The 18,589-nt window shown below is 32.6% G+C and overlaps 2 protein-coding genes across 2 annotated transcripts; both read right to left on the minus strand.

Annotated features, from left to right (window-relative positions):
- Nucleotides 1-106: 106 nt before the first annotated feature.
- LOC120283828 (probable aspartic proteinase GIP2) lies at nt 107-1,596 on the minus strand. Its single transcript, XM_039290581.1, has one exon. The coding sequence runs from the start codon at nt 1,576-1,578 to the stop codon at nt 274-276; it is 1,305 nt and encodes a 434-aa protein (XP_039146515.1). The 5' UTR covers nt 1,579-1,596; the 3' UTR covers nt 107-273.
- Nucleotides 1,597-9,056: 7,460 nt separating this feature from the next.
- LOC120250181 (heavy metal-associated isoprenylated plant protein 32-like) lies at nt 9,057-11,441 on the minus strand. Its single transcript, XM_039258970.1, has 3 exons — nt 11,187-11,441; nt 10,878-10,953; nt 9,057-10,625 (listed from the first exon to the last, which is right to left on the minus strand). Exons 1-3 carry the CDS (start codon nt 11,217-11,219, stop codon nt 9,421-9,423), a joined length of 1,314 nt encoding a protein of 437 aa, XP_039114904.1. The 5' UTR covers nt 11,220-11,441; the 3' UTR covers nt 9,057-9,420.
- Nucleotides 11,442-18,589: the final 7,148 nt, after the last annotated feature.

The following is an 18,589-nucleotide window of genomic DNA, read 5'->3' on the forward strand; positions in this document are numbered from 1 at the left end:
TTAAATTCATAATTTTCAAATCAAGAAGAATGGGATCAACTAAAATCAACAGACAGAGTCACAGTAACTCACATAAATAATCTTCAAAAGGAACAAAGCACCAAGACAAAACCACACAACCACTCTATCATTTCTTAATAAATACTTCCAACAACACTCTTTTATTCACCAATAATCACCTTATTATATTTATTACATATACTAAAATAAAATCCATTTTGCAATTCACACCCCACAAAATATTCATAATACTAAAAACACCCTCTTCTTCTTCTACGCAACCGACGTGAAGTTAAAGTTCGCGCATGTAGTCTGCCGGAAAAGCAAAGAAGAACTAAATCCCAACCTCGACGTCGCCAGATCAAACTGCAAGAGATTATCCTCAAGCTGATACCCTCCGACGACCACCGACGTCCTCGGCCGCTCGCCGCCGTCCACGAAAGCCAAACACAGCACCTGGTCACTCACCGCCACCATCGAGTTCGCCCCAAAGATCCTCCAGTAAACACTCTCACTCTCCAAAACCAAGTCTATCGCCGGCACCGCCGCGCCAACCCTAGTGCTCCCAAGATCACTGGCATTGTAACAAACGCCGAACGGTGACACTTTCTTCACTGGCTTTATCCCACTAATGGAGGAAGTGAACGCATTCAAGACGGCCTTATAGATGCTAGTTTCCAAAACAGTGTAAGGATTGACGGTGCTGATCTTGGTGCCGCCGACGCCGTTGTCGTCGATGGAGAGGAGAGTGGTGTTTATAGGAACAACCTTGTCGTTTACTTTAATGGAAGTAACGCCGATGAAGTACTCATAAGAAGGTTCACCTTGTTTGAAGCTGCCGGCGGTGCTGACAGGGTTGGTGATGAGGCGAGTGTAGATGAGGGACTGAGAAGCGTCGATGTTGGGGAGGAGTTTGTAAGGGCCGTCGCCGAAGAAGAGGAGGCCGGTGGAGGAGGGAGAAGAAGGGAGACAAAGAGCGAACTTGCGTTTGAAGCTGAAGATGGAGGAGAGTTGGGAGGGAGGAGCGACGCGGGTCTTGCCGAGGCCGGCAATGCCGGTGGAGTTGGAAGCAAGGCCACGGAGAAGAAAGGAAGGAGCGCAGGAGAAGAGGAACTTAGAGGCGGTGGCAAGAAAGGAAGGGTTGGAGCCGGTGGTGGAGGAGAGGGAGAGAACGTCAGTGGCGAGCTCGCCGGACGTGGAAGTGGAGATGAAGGGGTTGTAAGGGGAGACGCCGCAGGTGTTGTTGTTGCAGCCGGGACGGGGAGGGGAGAAGCAGTCGCCGCAGCCGTCAGCGTCGGCGAGGGAACAGAGGGCGGAGCGGCAGGGTGCAGGACGGTAGGTGGAGGAGATGTAGTTGGAGTCGCAGTTAACCCAGAGATGGCGGCCGCCGAGGTCAACGACGAGGTGGATGGGGATGAGAGGGGTGCGTTGGGAGAAGACGGTGAGGTATTGGAGGGTGGTGAAGTCTTTTGTTACTGGAGCGATGAGGGCTTTGGGGCGTTGGGTGGCGGAGGAGAAGGTGAAGGATTGAAAGAGAAGGAGGAGAATGGAGAGAGATGACGCCATTGCCATTGCCATTGGTGAGCTTGGAAAGAGCTTGGTGAGTTGGTGATGGTGAAGATTTGTTTGGGTGGTATTTATATAAATGGAAACTGGTTTTGGTCAACAATGTTTGTGTTTGGATTTGAATGGATTTATTATTTATTTATTTATTTATTTATTTATTTTTGTCAAGTGTGTCATCTTTGACTTTCAAGGATTTGACTTGAATATTTTGGCGGCTATAATTCTTACTTGTATGCATGTATATCAATGTATGTGTGTGTGTGGATATATATATATAGTTTTTTTTTATTTTTTTTAAATGGTAGTATTATCTACATTTTTGACATCCAGTCTCAGTTGAAAAGAACAATGTTTGAGCATGCTTTAGATAAATAAAGACGGTGTAATCTGATCTTGTCTATTGTGAGATATTGTGGGTATGGAAAAGATTATTAATAAATAAATAAACATAAGAAAGAGGGGAATATTAATATATACCGAGGGGAAAAAAGATTAGATAAAGAAGAGAGGAAGAGAGCACGTGATGATTTATCTTTTTGACAAAAGTTTGAGTTTGAGTTTCAAATAATACTATACATTTACATAAATTTAAAAAAAATATATTATTTAATTAAATAATTAATTATATTAAAAATAAGTCTTATATATAGTTTAGAATTAACTCACGAGTGATTTTAGCTCAAATGATTGTTATTTTTTTTAATATATATATATATATATAGTGTGAATGAACTGGTGAGTGGAAGGAGAGCACGTAATAATATAAGTTAATGCATGAAATGTCAGCAATATAATTAATTAGGTTGATTAATGAGAAAGACTTGTGATCTGAATGAGATATGTGATTTGAAGCGAGGGTGACAGCTGGATAAGGATGCCGCTACGTGCACGCAACTCATTAAAGAAAAAATCTCTTAGTTAATTAATTAATTAATAGCTTTCGTTTGAATAATTAGCTTCCATGTTTGGAGAACAAACATTTATTATTGATCAAGGAGATGCTGTGGCGCATTGAGTTTGTGCGTGAAGCCCAGACTTTCTTTTATTTTTTAAATATAACAATTTTAAATTGATTTATGTAAATTTAATTTTTTAAAAAATTTAAGAAGACATTACTTTTCCCGCGGCCAAAGTGAAATTTAGGCAGAACTTTCACCATTGAAAAAAAAAAATGTTATTTAAGCTGCTATATTAGGTTAAATTGATGTGCCGAATGATGTGGATGCCTGTGACACATCCTCTCCGCTTCTCAAATTTTAATGAGATCTTGTCAGTTCATGCAATAGTGAAAAATATCATATACTTTAGCACTAATCATGATATTATAACAGTATTATTATTTATATTTGTGCATGCGGTCAGAGAGTAATCTGCCCACAAGGTTTTTTGGCGATTTTACGCAGGTTTTATGTGGGCCGCAAGGAATCTGTAAACTTTTGTGCCAATCTTATACGACTTCTATACGGGCCGCAAAGCTTTCTACTAATCTTATGCAATCTCTATAAGGATGTATGACCCTTTAGGTTAGAATACAATTTTTGTAAATACGATCCTAACCTCTTTTTTTGATCTAAAATGAGATAACGATCTCTAATAACAACAAATGTAATGAATCAAAACAAAATACTGATTTAAACTTGGAAACCCTTCAAATCGGGAAAAACCACAGGATTTATTAGAGTCACTTAAAATGCATCCACTATAAGAATAATGGTTTTAGAAAGATTTCTCTCTATAACGGACTAGAGACATACAAGCACAATGACTTGGATATGTAATGGAGGATATTCACAACAATACGCACATTCATCATCTCACATCCCACACAAGATGGAAACCATGACTTCAAAGAAAAACAAAACAGAAATCAAATACGTGAATAATTTAAAGATACACTTGCAAGGATGTACTGCCAAAGTGTAGATGAAATCCGGAACTTAATGTTGTCCAGATCTCTTGCCAACTTCAAACCCGAGCTTCTTCTTCATCTCGTCGAACTCATTCTTTCCCCCAATTCAGCTACAATAAATCACACATAACCATTATATGCCACAGGAATGAGAGATGATTAAAATAATACTGTTACTTTGAAATTACTTTTTACCCTTGCCTTACCATTTATTGACATAGTGTTTTTATTTCTTTCAAATGGGATGGCCAACTTCATTAATTAATTGGGGCCTCAAATTTTTGGGCCACCCCAACAGATCATTCTCTCACATTTAAAAAAAGCTCTATCTCTAGCTCGGCCATAATCGTTGATACCATTTGTCTTCGATTCCTCACCAGTGGAAACATACCAGACTTGAATGATTTTATTTAAATTGAATAATATTTTCATGTAAAGTTAGTGAACGTCATGTCATAAGTAGTAAGCCCATTTCCCTGTAAAACCCATGGGCCTTTAGGCCTTTAAGAGGCTGGCCGTCCATTTCCTGCTTTCCTATATGTGTTGCTCTCCAAATTTGATTTTTATATTTTCTTTTTCTCCTAAAAATCAACATGTATAATGTATTTAAGAAAAACAGAAAATGAAGAATATATTACTTATATATATCAAATATTATTTAACAATGAACCAAATCATATAAATATATTAAAAAATGTGGCAAAAATTAGGGGGGAAGTGGGGAACTGATTTGAAGGCATAGAAAATGATTGAAACATGAAGCTTGATTGGCGTTTTCCTTTATTTATTTATTTATTTTCTATGGTGTGTTTTGAAAAACATGTTCCACTCTGAATTAGAGCTCATTATCTTTTAAAAAATATTTGGTAAATTTCTTTATAAAAACATCAAGACTTGGGAATGAAATATAACCAATAAGTTCTATTTCTAACTTTGTTTTATTTTTTTTTGTTAGATTTTTATTTTTGAACAAATAGGTAACAAGTGTTTTATTTGAGTAAAATTAAGAATGTACATAAGTGTGGAGCATAACCCCAAAAAATTACTAATATTTGTGCACTCACCTTGCATGGTTTGATCTTAAATCTTTCTAAAAATAAATATTGTATGTAGACAATTTAATGTCAATAAATTAAATCTGTTGATTCTATTTGATTGTTTTTTGTCTTTCAATATAAGTGGAAAAAAAAAAATACAAGCATATAAAAACTACAAGTTGATATTTATGCTTCCTAATTCATTTTTTGATTTTTTTTTCTTGAATTACCGCGCTTAATGTTATATATGGTTGTGCGTTTTCCAATAATTAAAAAACTTCTTTTTAATGAGTAACATTAAATAAAAGTATAATGCCGTAAATACAAGATTAACATGATTCATGACGAGTTGAAATGGACTTTAAAAAACCTTGATCCTCTTTTATTTTTATTCTTATTCTTATTCTTGTTTTTATTTTCAAGTCAAAAGCATTTCAATACACAAGTTTTTGGCATTCCTATAACGACATTGGTTATTATACCCTATAAATCAAAGTGTCACTAATCTAGTGATACTAGGCACACTGTAAAATGTGTGTTGTTAGACTTTCAAATATTGTGAGTTGAAATTCTACCATAACCAATGTGGGTATATGTTTTAATCCAAAATCCCATATGATTAGATAAGGGTGTGCGGGTCATATATATATATATATATGAAAAAATTTCCGTGGACGTCCGCAGATGTATGCAATTGGTAACAGTCTGTGGCATTGGTTGATTTTGGTGTTTTTTTTTTTATTTTTTTATTTTTTTATTTTTTTTTATAGTAAGTGCTTTTAGAAATAGTATTAAGTGGTTGTGATTTATTTAGCTATTATGTGCTTATAGAAATAGTATTAAGTGGTTGTGATTTATTTAGCTATATTGTGTTAAAAATGATAGAATGATTCATATTAGAAGGGACCTTGGGCTAGCCTAATGGTAACTATCCATGGTTGTAAGTGAGAGATCTCGAGTTTGAACCTCTCAGCATACAATTCATATTTAGGGTCTCCTGTGGGAGTTCTGTGTGAGGATTATCTCTCATTCTCCCCTCCAGGGTTGCATGGCAAAGAGATTATTCTCTTGAGGTCATTCAAGCCACCATAACTGGCCCGCTTGTTCTTTGTTTAGTTGCTTGTCGACTTTATAAAAAATAAAAAATAAAAAAAATCATATCAGGATACTGTGTGCACATTTTTCATTGTGCTAGTATTTATAAAATCAGTAACTAATGTTTATTCATATCTCAAAACCGTTGGATTTTCTAACAATCCACAAGAATTTATGTACATTTTGATTCTAAAGACGTTAGACTAGGCAACCTTTATATATATATATCCTATAAAAATTATTAAAAGTATCATCTCTATAATTGCTCAAAAAGTTATTAAACATCTTCTGTTTGTGTTATCAATAATCTTAACACACACTAAATCAATTATGAGTTTTCCCATTATTAAACTGAAATATAACTTTTTAAATCATTCTCAATAAATTCAATTTTATGAAAAAAAATAATATTTAATGATTATATAAAACAGAGATAAGGACAAAGGCTTGGGTATCTATCAATATAGAATTATTAATTAAACCATTATTATGAAATGAATCATTTTTTCTATATAATCTTCAAATTATGATGATTATCTAGTTTATGGGTCCTCTAATAATTATGAACAACATAAAAATATCATGCCTAACAGCAATAATTTATGTGAATTATTGACGATTTGATGCAAGATCTAAAAGAAACATGGCTCAACGAAAAAAGTTCAAATGAAATGTATAAAATTAAGTGTTCACTTTGGATCACAAATGAGCTTCTTGCAATTGTTTGACTAATGGAAATATTAAATATATATCTTCACATGGATAGAAGATCAACTTTATGAATGGCATTATAATATATATAAAAATTAAATGAAATCTAATAAACAATTGCCTCCTTGTCAATCCTCCATAAGTTCTTTTAACAAAGTGATACATATACTTCAAATAAGATAAACACTAAGATCAATTCCACTGTAAAATCACTGTGGTGTGGATAATTCCAAGCTTAATATTAAAATGACTCATTGAGCCAGTCTATCATGTGAGTGTTAATTAAAAATTCAGTTGTAACATCTAAATACTATAGAATAACATAAGAGATAAATAGATAAAAACTTTATATATATATACAATCATGGTGGGATATTGATTAGAAGTTGGTGGGATTTATATATGAATGGTGGGGGGAGTGAACCACTAAAGAGGCCAAACTAAAACACTTTAAAGAAGAAGAATTAGAAGGGTTAAAGCATTGAGATAATGATAAGTGAGTGGTGGACTTAATAAAAAAGCAGAATGAGAAAGAAAAGGCACACTCTGGCTTGATAAATATAAAGTTGATGTCTATTTTCCTATCATAAATAATTAATGGACCCAATTGACAACTCCACCATATTTATATAAATATATAAAAGTGCTTGCCACTGTGAATATTAATGGGATTCATTGTTCATGATGGTGGAGATAGCTCTTGCTCATATCACTCTCAATGCAGTGCCATTTTCACATATTAAAAATTTTCAAATTATTTATAAATTCCAAGATGATAATTTATTTTTATTAGAAAAAAAGATTTGTTACTTTATACTTATTTTATTTTATTTTTTTAAGAAATGCATATTCAAATCTAAATGGTATATGCATAAGACAAGATATTTTCGTAGATATTAAATATATACATCGCTTCATCCACTCTTTTTGTTGGCATAGTAGATAAATGAAATTTCTATAATTTTGTTCACCTAAATAATGTTTTTTTTAAGCATGTATATATATATATATATACTATGTGTAAATTATATTATATATTGTCTAGTGGGGTGGGAAACAAGGACCATGTTGGAAGGTTTGGAAGTGGGTGAGTCCGGGAGGCGTGGGAACCCATGGTACGGAATTTTTTTTGAGGGGTTTGTTTTTATTTAAATTAAATTTTTAATTAATTAATTTAAGAATAAAAATAAAGGCTCTTTATTGCTCTTGGTTGCCACCTTCATTATCATGTGATCTTCATAATTAGCCTACTTCTCATTAATGTTTTATTTATTCATTTATTTACGTGAAAGTTCTATATTACGTGTAAATTGGTGATTTATAAACATTTAAAAAAGATAAATTAAAACTTAACTCTGATTTTTTTAGTTAAAATATTTGATTTAAATTTAAATTATGTGTGCGTTGTGCGTAAAAAAACGAACATAATCTACATAAGAGAAGCTATCATCCTACTATGCCAGTTTTTATTTTATTTTTTATAAAAATTAAAAACATTATTAACAATTAAAATGGCAGGCAAGCATGAAAATATATTAGTTATAATGGTTTATCATTTACTTAATGATAAATATTTCTTACATTATAATTATAATGGAGAGAATATTATTTTTTCAGTGAAAAAAATTCATGACCAATAAACAATATTGGTAGATAGTACTCTGTCCTAGCATATAGTACATTAACAATATATGAAAAAAATTTCAAATTTTTTTTTTTCATATTTTGTGATAAGTTACTATTGGATTACCGATGATTTTTTACTAATAATTATTTATACATACTGTAAAATTAATATTGTATAAAATTCGTAAAAAAAGCTTAAATGATTTAACAAATATTAGTATATATGAGTAGTTTCCCATGGTTGAAAATGTAAAAAGGTCTATAAATATGTTATTTAAAAAAACAAAAAGCATAACTAGTGATGAGTGGCAATGGCATGGGGGTTTGAGAACCCCCAGAATGAACCCATTTCCAACACAATGAGAGAGAGAGAGAGAGAGAGAGAGAGAGAGAGAGAGAGAGAGCAAGCTAGGGTTTAGAGTTTTCATAGACTTCATATTATATTTATATATATATATTTATTATTATTTTTTTAAATAAATAAATATATATATATATATCTATAATGAAACAAAACGCATCCCAAGATGCCTGCCATGTGATTCAGGTCCGGACCGTCAAGACTGGGGCCCATTTTCACTGTCCAACCAAGCCCAACCCCAACTCACTTTCTGCCACCCTGTTCTTCCCCAAACCTTTTTTTTAATAATAATAATTATTATTATTTTTATTTTTATTACTTATTTTTTATTATGATCATTTTAAACAGCAAGCAAAGATAAAATCATTATAAATAACAAGAATTATGTGAGTATTTTAATTATCTTTATTAGGTTTTTTTTCTTGATATTAAATAAAAATTATCAGGAGATTTAAAAATCTAAACCAAGTTTAACCAATAAAGTTTAGTTTGGTCATAAAGCACACATGAATGAAAATGAAGACAGGGACTGAAAACCCCCCACCCACTGACCACCCCCAAAAACAAGCAAGAAAACCCGGGAATCAGTTTCTCATTCTCTTCATTATCCATGCAATTCATTCATTCACCACCACCACCAAACACAGCAGTACAAATCATTCCAAAAGATGAATCCATACTTACCAATCAAATCAATTTAAACCCCATTTATTTTTACACTAAAATTCAGAAACAAACAAGCCAAAAATTCATCAGATATAATGCTACTTATTATTATCATCATTATCATCAACTTCTTGTTTTTTTTTCTTACCCCAACTTATGAAACATATATTGACACAAGACCTTGAAAGCTAGAAAGATCCTCTCCAGCTTCCATTACAACTCAGGAAGAAAACTATAGTAGAAAACATAATTATAGTTTTGCCTAATTACTCCACCTTCAAGCCAAAAAAAAAAAAAACTCTTCTTGAAATGAAGAGAAAAAGAAAAACTAAAACCCATTCATTCATTGTTCATGTATATGCTATGCAAGCAGTAGTCATTCTTTTGCTTGTTGAATTGCTTCTCTGGTATTTGTGAACACAAACAAGAAGCAATGCCATGCAAAAGTATCACATTATAGAGCAGCTGTTTGTGTTCTCATCACTGAAGAAGTGAGTGTAAGGCTCACCGGGAGGTGGTGGTGGTGGCCCCATGTAAGCCATGCCGGGAGGCGGCGGCATTGGTCTGCCATAACTCATCGGAGGATACATCCGAGGATCATAACCTCCGGCACCGCCATTCATCATTCTTTGTTGCATTATTGCAGCCATGTATTGTTGTTGTTGATACGGATTAGCGGCCGCGATCACCTCCGGTGGTGCACCACCTAACATTCCCCCTTGTAAGTACCCCGGTGGCACGGCGTTGGCCGGAAGGCCTTGCACAGCAGCAGCGGCTCCCAAGTGATGATTCCCCATTTGGTTCATCATCATCATGTTTGGATGTTGGTTCCCACCACCACCACCACCATTGTTACCACCTCCCTTCTTGCCACCATTGTTGTTGTTGTTATTGTTTTGATTGCCTTTATTATTATTAGCACTACCATTCCCTCCATTCTTGTTCTGGTTTCCATTGCCATTTACATTTCCATTTCCATTCTTCTTCCCATCATTCTTGTTCTGAGGCTGAGCAGCATCACCTTTCTTGCCATTTGCTCCATTCCCCTTCTTGTCATTTCCCATTGGATTTCCCTGAAACTGATGACCACCACCACCACCACCACCACCACCAGGAGGTTTCATCATCTTGCCAGCCTTGAGGTCCTCCTCAAGTTCATCAAGACCGTCAAGATCATCAAAGTCATCTTCATCATCATAATCATCATCATCGAACTCATCGTAGTCACTCCCCTCATCATCTGCTGGCATATTAAACTTAACAGCCTTAGGATCCTTGCCAAAAGGCAACTTAAGGTCTTTGAGATTAGGAAGCTTCACATCTTTGAACCCTTTCAACTGTTGCAGTAGAAGCTGCTGCTTTTGCTGGTCAAGTTGTGGAAGTTGTTGTCCTACCTTTTGATCTTTGCCACCATTACCACCACCTTTCTGTGGTTTTCCATGGTCTTTCTGAGGACCCTTGCCATTATTGTCAAGTTGGAGCTTCTGGAACTGATTATTGAGGATGAAGTGGGGATTGTTGCCACCCTTAGAGGAAGCCCAAAGCTCTGCATGCTTGCCAGCTTTGCCAAGCTTTTTGATTAAAGTGGCAGGATCCACATTCCCTGAGACTATCACCTTCCCCTGTTCTGCATCTATGGAGGTTGTGTATACCCCTGAAACCACCACACAACCATTCCATTCACTTTATCTTTCTTTTCATTGGCTTAAAGAACATGCATAGATAAAGATAAAGAGAAACAGAGAGAAAGATAATGGAACAAGAAGACACAGGAAAAGAACAAAAGAAAACAGACCACCCAGAGAGATATGTCATCTCTCATGACTGAGATGCTGTCTGGAGAAATTAGTCAGAAAACAAAACAGCAAAACAAGATATTTTCCAAAAGATTAACAGAAGCAAATACCATCAATCTTTTGCAGCAACTTCTTCACCTTCTGCTTGCATCCATCACAGTGAATATTCACCTTAAGAACACAAGTCTGTTCCACAAGAAATAAAATAAAAATAAAAAACACAAACACAAACAAGAGAACACAAAGATTCAAACTTGTTACTTCAAATGTGAAGAAACACAAAACTTTTTTATTAAAAAAAAAAAAAAACTTAAAACAAAAGAAAGCTACAAGAACTTGAGTTCAAAGCAAGCAAAGGCAAAGAGAACTCAAAATATCAAAAAGAAAGAAAGAGACAGAGAGAAAGCCATGAACACCACCTGAATCTTCAGAAACTCTTCCTTGCCAGACATCCTTCCAGCTAAAACACACAACACAAAGCAAACTCCAACAACTCTGAAAAACAAAACTAAGAAAACCAAATCTTAGTTTCCTCTCAAGCACTTCTCCAGATAACAAATGGAATCCATCAGAGAAAGATAAAGAGTAACAGAGCAACAGAGAGAAACAGAGGAGAGGAGCAGGGGAGCTTCTCCAAAGCCATAAACAATCTCTGGGCTTCTTCCTTTTGCCCCTTTATTTAGCCACCTTTTTTTTAAATTTTTTTTGTAATTCTTGCACTGCTTTTCAGTAAAAATGAATATTTTACACCATCATAATTTTTTTTTTTTAAACCATTTTAGTAAATTGGCACGTAGCATGTGGTCACTCGCGGTGAGTGTAAGGGTGGTGAGATTTGTTTATTATAAATAGTAATGAGAAGGGCGTGAAGGTAAACTCAGTGTCAGATGAACGCACCCGAATTCCGTAACCGCAATAACTACGTCATTCAATGCGTGCCTTTTGTTTGGATTCACGTTTTACGTTGCAGACCTTGATATTTTCTATATTTACTTTTATGTCCTTGCGTGAAATTATTGTTGGTTCTTTGATCTTGACCGTTTGGTATTTTGATCCAATGGCTTTAGTTGGTGAACCAACGATAATGTGGATTAAGATTTAATAAAAAAGTTTAGATATTTTTGTGCTTCTTTATCACCATTTTATTGTACTGCTTTATTAAAAAATATTTTTTTGAAGGTATATTACTGGAATTTTCCTCTATCTCTTTTTTGGTCTCTTTACTCAAAAAATACGTCTAATTAAACCCTTTACCCTTAAAAATGGCCCAACATATGTCTCTCTACCCTTAATCTCTTCCTATCTAGTCCCTCTATTCTTAAGAATACAACTAATTCATCTCTCTACTCTTGAAAAATACAACTACTATTTGACCTATTTTAGAGTAAAAGAGATTAAATAGACCCATTTTTAAAAGTAGAGAGATTAGTCGAGCACATTTATGAGTAAAAGGATCAAAAGCAAAAAGAGAGAAAAGTAGAGAGACCAAGTCGGGTATTAAACCTTTATTATTATTATTATTATTATTATTATTATTATTATTATTATTATTATTATTACTGTGCCACTATAAATTGATCAATAAAAAATATATTATATTTTAGCAATATCCAAAATTTATATAATTAGATAAATGTAGCTTGTTTACTTATATATGGAATAATTAGCATATATCTCAATTTAGTTAGAGTTTATGTTCTTTGTTGCTTTATATAATTAATCAAGAAGTCTCATTATTTTCAATTTTTAACATTTACTAGTTAAATTATATGCAAAAAAAAAAAGTCAAAATACAATAAAACACTGATCAAAATATTGGACTATATGAATTAACTATAATTAAACCTTTGACCCACCAATTTCAATTGGAAATAAATAATATATCCTACCTATTAAACAAATAATTTAATTCTTTGCTGTTACTTTAATATGCGACCTTATTGTTATATATATATATATATATATGTAAATTCTAATCTTCAGCTACTTGGAGTTTCATAAATTTGTGCCCGTATATGTATTGATATATGGACCCATGTTTTAAAAATAATAATAATAAATCACGTTATTTTAGGAAATAAATAATAAAAAAAATGGTTGTACATGATCAATTAAAATATATCATACCAACAAAACAACCAAGTTATTAAAAAACCATTAATATTGAAATTAGATCCCTAAAAAAAATAGATATATCATAAACGAAAGATATTTTTGACATTTACGAAACAATTGCTTTCTATGAATTATTCGTAATTGATAGCATTATAGTGTGCAAAAATAATAATTACTTTAGATGGTTTTTGGTATTAGATGTCATTGTTTTACTTAAATCATTATTGAATGAATCGAAAAAAACAAATAAAAGCTTCGTTTGATTGTGTATTCTGGTCCTTCAATTTATTTTTTTTTCAGTCTGAAACTTAATACACACAGATAATAAACATATAATAGAAACAATATTTGTAAGTTAGACATCTTAATCACCCACAAAACTATGTATCAAACTCACGTCATTTTATAAAAAAAAAAAAAAACATTAATAACATGATACAATTAAGAAAAAGAACAAAAAGAACAAAGACAATGCACAAGATAAATAACAAACCCTTCCATTTCATCTTTGACAATCTTGTTTTAATTATTTCTTGTGTGTGTTCCTTTCTCTGATTCCAAGCACAAAGAGAGTGAGTGAGTGAAAGAGAGAGAGAGTGCAAAGTCCAAAATCCAAGACAAAGAAAACATGGATCATTCTCCCAAAACTCATTGCATGGTTGCCTAGAAAGTGGAGACAACCATGCCCAACCCTGAAAGTGAGAGATAGAGATACACAAAGAAAAAGACTTATTACCAAGTTACTATTAGCAAGGCAGGTCTCAAAACAAAATAAAGAAAAAGAAAAAGAGAAAGAAGAGCATATGACCTAATAATTAGGCACAGCCTTAATTAGCACAAGCCTTTGCTTTGCTTTGCTTCGTTTGCTTTGCTTTTTAGAAAAGCAATAGAGACTTAAATAAAGCAAAAGGAATATGACCTTAAACTGATAATGCTTTTTCTAAGTTCCTCACTCTCTCTTTACTCAATAACATGCTCTGTTTTTCTCTGCATCCATCTATCTATTCATCTGTGCACATCTTCTTCAATTCTTTTCTTTTCTTTTTCTTTACATTATGAGTGTCTTGAGTTTGTTGTGAGCCATCACACTCGATCATGTCAATGTTATTTCTTGAATATAGTATTTTTTGTTTATCTGTTATTTACTTTAGGTTTAACTTTACTTTCATTCCTGGTTGGATCATGTGGTCTTTCTTTCATATTTAGTGTTGTTCGGATGTTATATTTTATTGTTCTTATTTTACAAAATTTTGGAAAAAAATGTTTAATTATTGTTGAAAATGAAATAGATTGAAATAATAATATTTAGAAGTTCAAAAGGACACATTATCAATTGATGTAACCATCATAAGCAGAATAAGGGGAAAATTTTTTTTGGGTGGTAAATAATAAATATAGATTTAATTGCTTTATGTGCAAGGCTAGCTTATTGATTGATCACAGGGTATGATTTGATGATGGTGTCTGTTGTTTTAAAGCAAAGTTAGGGTTGTCTTTCAACTGGACCAGACGTTAACATCATTAATTTGCTTTATCAAATCCTGGAATATATATATATATATATATACATAAACTATATATCTCAAACAATAACATTTTATTTGAAAATCTCATTCAGTTCAACGCACAAATAACAAAAAAAATTAAAAAAAAATGATTTCTCATGATACAATATCACAATCAAAACCAATGCAACATGATTACTAAAAATTACAAAACAAATATAGTAAGAACACTTAAATGAACCATTTATGCACACAGGCACATAAATACATATGCATGCAATAGAAGCAGTAGTCAAAATGAATGCATGGTTCCATTTTGAGGAGTTAAATTAATACTGAAAACAAGCTTGGTAAAAAGCTAAAATTAAACGAGTTCAATAATTCATTGTAGTTGTGATAATAATAACATTAATTATAATACATAATAACTACTTCATTGGATGCCATTGGAGATGCTTTCTTGTCTTCATCCTCTCTCTCCACAGCACCCATGCCCATGCATGCACGTGAACCTCCTGGCCCCCCATCTTCTCACCCTTCTGCCAACCTTCATACCAGATATTCATCAACTCTCCCCTTCCTTAGATGCTGACAACCCAACCCCTTCTTCTCTTCACCTTCCTTTCTCTCTCTCTCTCTCTCTCTCTTTATATATATATATATATATAGATAAGTGTGTATGTATGTGTGTGTGTGGACCCTATGTTAATGTACACCAGCTTGGTGAGGTTGAAGTATTGTTTTTTAGTAGTTCATAATTCAATGTAGCAGAGGTATGAACTTGCAAGTTTGGCTGCTTCTTCTTCTTCTTCTTTAATGTGGTTGCATGGTGCTGTTCAGCATCTATCCTGCTTACATCTCATATGCACTATTTTCTTTGTGACTCTCTGGTCAAAGCATTGAATGCATGCATGCATGGAAGTTGAAGTTGTTGAGTTGGCTTGCATGCATGCATGGTGACAAAAGGTTTCAGTTCAACTTGTTTTTCTTTTTTGGTTTCTTCTTCTTCTTCTTCTTCTTTCTGCTTTGAGACAAATGAACAGCTTTAACTTTGAATGATTGATAGGTCCTCAGACTCAGGAGATTGGACTGGATTTGTACATCCTTGTAACTCATTTATTGGTGGTTGTTGAGTCCCTGTTTTAGTTTGGGCTGTGTGGTTTAAAAGAAAGAGAGAACTACTCTTATTATCTTGTGATGGAATTAATTCACTTTTATAATTATGCAACATTATTAATTAGCTTAATTGCTAGCTAACTCATGTTACATTATTTGAGAAATTTAGATTATATAAACTCTGCCAATGTATCAAAAGGAAAGCCAATGAGAGTCATTTAGAGACAATGAATTCCTACCATGTTATGTGCACATGTACTTCTTAATTATATATATATATATATATAAAGGTATGGAAAAGATAAACAGGATGTATATGAATACTAAGACAACCCTAACTAACCATAAGACATATATCAAAGATCTTTTGTAACAAAGTCAAAAGAACTTTCCATTACTAAGGATCAACATTATAGAAACATTATTATGAGAGCTCTTAATTATTTGATATAATTTCATCCTTAAACTTGGATTAGAATTAATTATGGTTTAGGTGTTTCTTGTTTATTAGAGCCCTATATAAATTAACTCCCTATCTACTTCAAGATTTATCATTTATTAACCTTTTTTTATTATTTTTAATTTTTTGTATCTTTTAGAATCCAATGCAAGAATATATATACGTAGATACAGATATGATGTAGTTTGTTCTCCTTTTTCATGTGTTTCCAGTCCCCAAGGTCACATCAAAGAACACAAGTAGCATGCCTAACTTTTCAAACATGTTCATACTCTTCATATGCTTAAACCTGATCGAGATCAAAATGTAGGTTTTTTTTTTCATTTTCATTTTTTTAATTTCAAATAATTTTATATGCAATATTTATTTTGCATAACTAATGGCCTTTGGGTCAATTGGTACCAGATCTCTTGCGTAGGGTGTTCGTTTCGGGGAGGATCCAAGATCGAATCACATATTCATGCAAAGTGAGTGTACGTGGGTCAACGTTGAGCTCTGCTTCCCACACATGTACGTCCCTGATTAGGCGCTTGTCATCCTTTTAAAAAAAAAAATTATTTTGCATAATGAAAATGAAGAATATGTAGTGCATTTAGAACGGAGCATCATCTTGCGATACCCACCTCATATTAGATGTTACTCATTTGAGGGGTCTCGAGTTCGAGTCCCTCATTTCATAATGCGTTAGGTCCCATGTAGGAGGTTTATATCATAAGCACTCTTCTTCCTCTATAGGATTGCATGACATAGGGGGATTTACCTCTAAAGGGTCATTTAGTTCGTGGTAATGACATATTATCACGTAAAAAGATTACCATGGTAATATGAGTGGGAATGTTATATAGTTGGGAATATTATGGTAATTTGATATAATCATGTTTGGTTAGGAACTCTTATTACTGGGAATAGTTCATTAACATGTTTACTTGTCATGGTAATCAATTTGCTAAAATATAAAAAATTATAAGATTACCATGGTAATCCAAGATAAACGTCAAATTTGGTGATAATAGGATTACCAACTTTTTTGGTAATATTTATATGTTGGTAATATGATATTACCATCAAGATTACCATCGGTGTAATGCCAAACGTGATAATATTTTCAGATTATCACGTAACACGTGGTAATCTTTCTACATTACCGCGAACCAAACGGCCCCTAAGAGATTTACAAACCACTATAACTAGTGCATATTTATCAATGTCAGTTCTTGAGTAATAGCGCTTTTGAAAAAAAAAAAAAAATAGTGCATTTGGTGTTCATTCTTCTTTGATTTATTAGTTTATTTTTCAAGGTAATTATTTTTTTAAAGAGTAAATTAAAAAAAAAAAAATTAGTCTCTCATTTCGTAATGCGTTAGGTCCCATGCAGGAGGCCTACATGAGAAGCACTCTTCTTCTTTTGTAGAATTGCATGACAGAGAGGGATTTACTTTAAGGTTTGCAAATCACTATAACCGGTGCATTTCTATTTATGTCAATTCCTTAGTAATAGCGCTTTTGAAAAAAAAAAAAATTAGTGCATTGGGTATTCATTCTTCTTTGGTTTATTAGTTCATTGTTCAAGGTAATTATTTCTTAAAGAGTTAGGTTGTAGCCATTGTGAAACAAAACATGAATTTCAAGAATATATTTATGTTCTTCATAATAATAATAATAATAATAATAATAATAATAATAATAATAAATATTATTATTATTATTATTGAGTGAAAAAAAGAAAGAAAGAAAAGGGCCAGTCTAGCAACTGGTTGGGCCGGGCCTGGGTCAGAATGTTTTTATTTTAAATTTTTCCTCTGGTTTCTTTTCTCTTTCTATACACAACACACACACATGTATAATTGAGAAAATCTCATCACAACTAAATCTCATGCTGGAACGTTAATATAATTATTTCACTAATAAAATATTAGTTTATGTATCTTGTGTTTTTATAGATAAATTTCATTATTAATTTTTTCAATACCATGACTTTTTTGTGTTTCTTAATTATAAGAATGTTCTATTAATAGTTAACATCTATAATAAGAAAAAATAACTTTTGATAAATTATAAATTTTATTAAGTAAAAAAAGAAAATAGAAAAATCATCTACAAGTGATATTGTGAGTTTGTAGATAGAAAAAGAAGTACTTGAGCATAAATCATTAGTCATGATTATATTAGTGGGCCTCACTAATGATCCATTTTGAATTTGAAACTTTAAACTAGAGTTCAACTATGTAAATTCTAAATTATCAACAAAAACTTGACTCAAATGACCACTGATACACATCTACAATTAATCATCCAAGCATTATCAGTAATTTATCACATAAATAAATCAATTAAAGACAATACAAATAAAATTTCTGAAACAAAAAATCTATACACATCATAGATTATTGATATTCTTCGAATATCTAAAATAAGGAATAAAGAGTAAATAGAAATAAACAAACATATTGAACCTTGACCCATAAATGTAATGTACATAGAATTCCTCTTAATTTTTTTTAATTATTATTATTTTTATTTTACAAAGCCGACAAATCCCTCTTTACAAAAGAATCATCAACAAACAAACAAGTGTAGCGGTGTACCAATTACAATGACTTAATCACCATCAAGAGATTTATTAACT

Source organism: Dioscorea cayenensis, chromosome 19, assembly GCF_009730915.1.
Source record: "Dioscorea cayenensis subsp. rotundata cultivar TDr96_F1 chromosome 19, TDr96_F1_v2_PseudoChromosome.rev07_lg8_w22 25.fasta, whole genome shotgun sequence".
Classification (NCBI taxonomy): domain Eukaryota; kingdom Viridiplantae; phylum Streptophyta; class Magnoliopsida; order Dioscoreales; family Dioscoreaceae; genus Dioscorea; species Dioscorea cayenensis.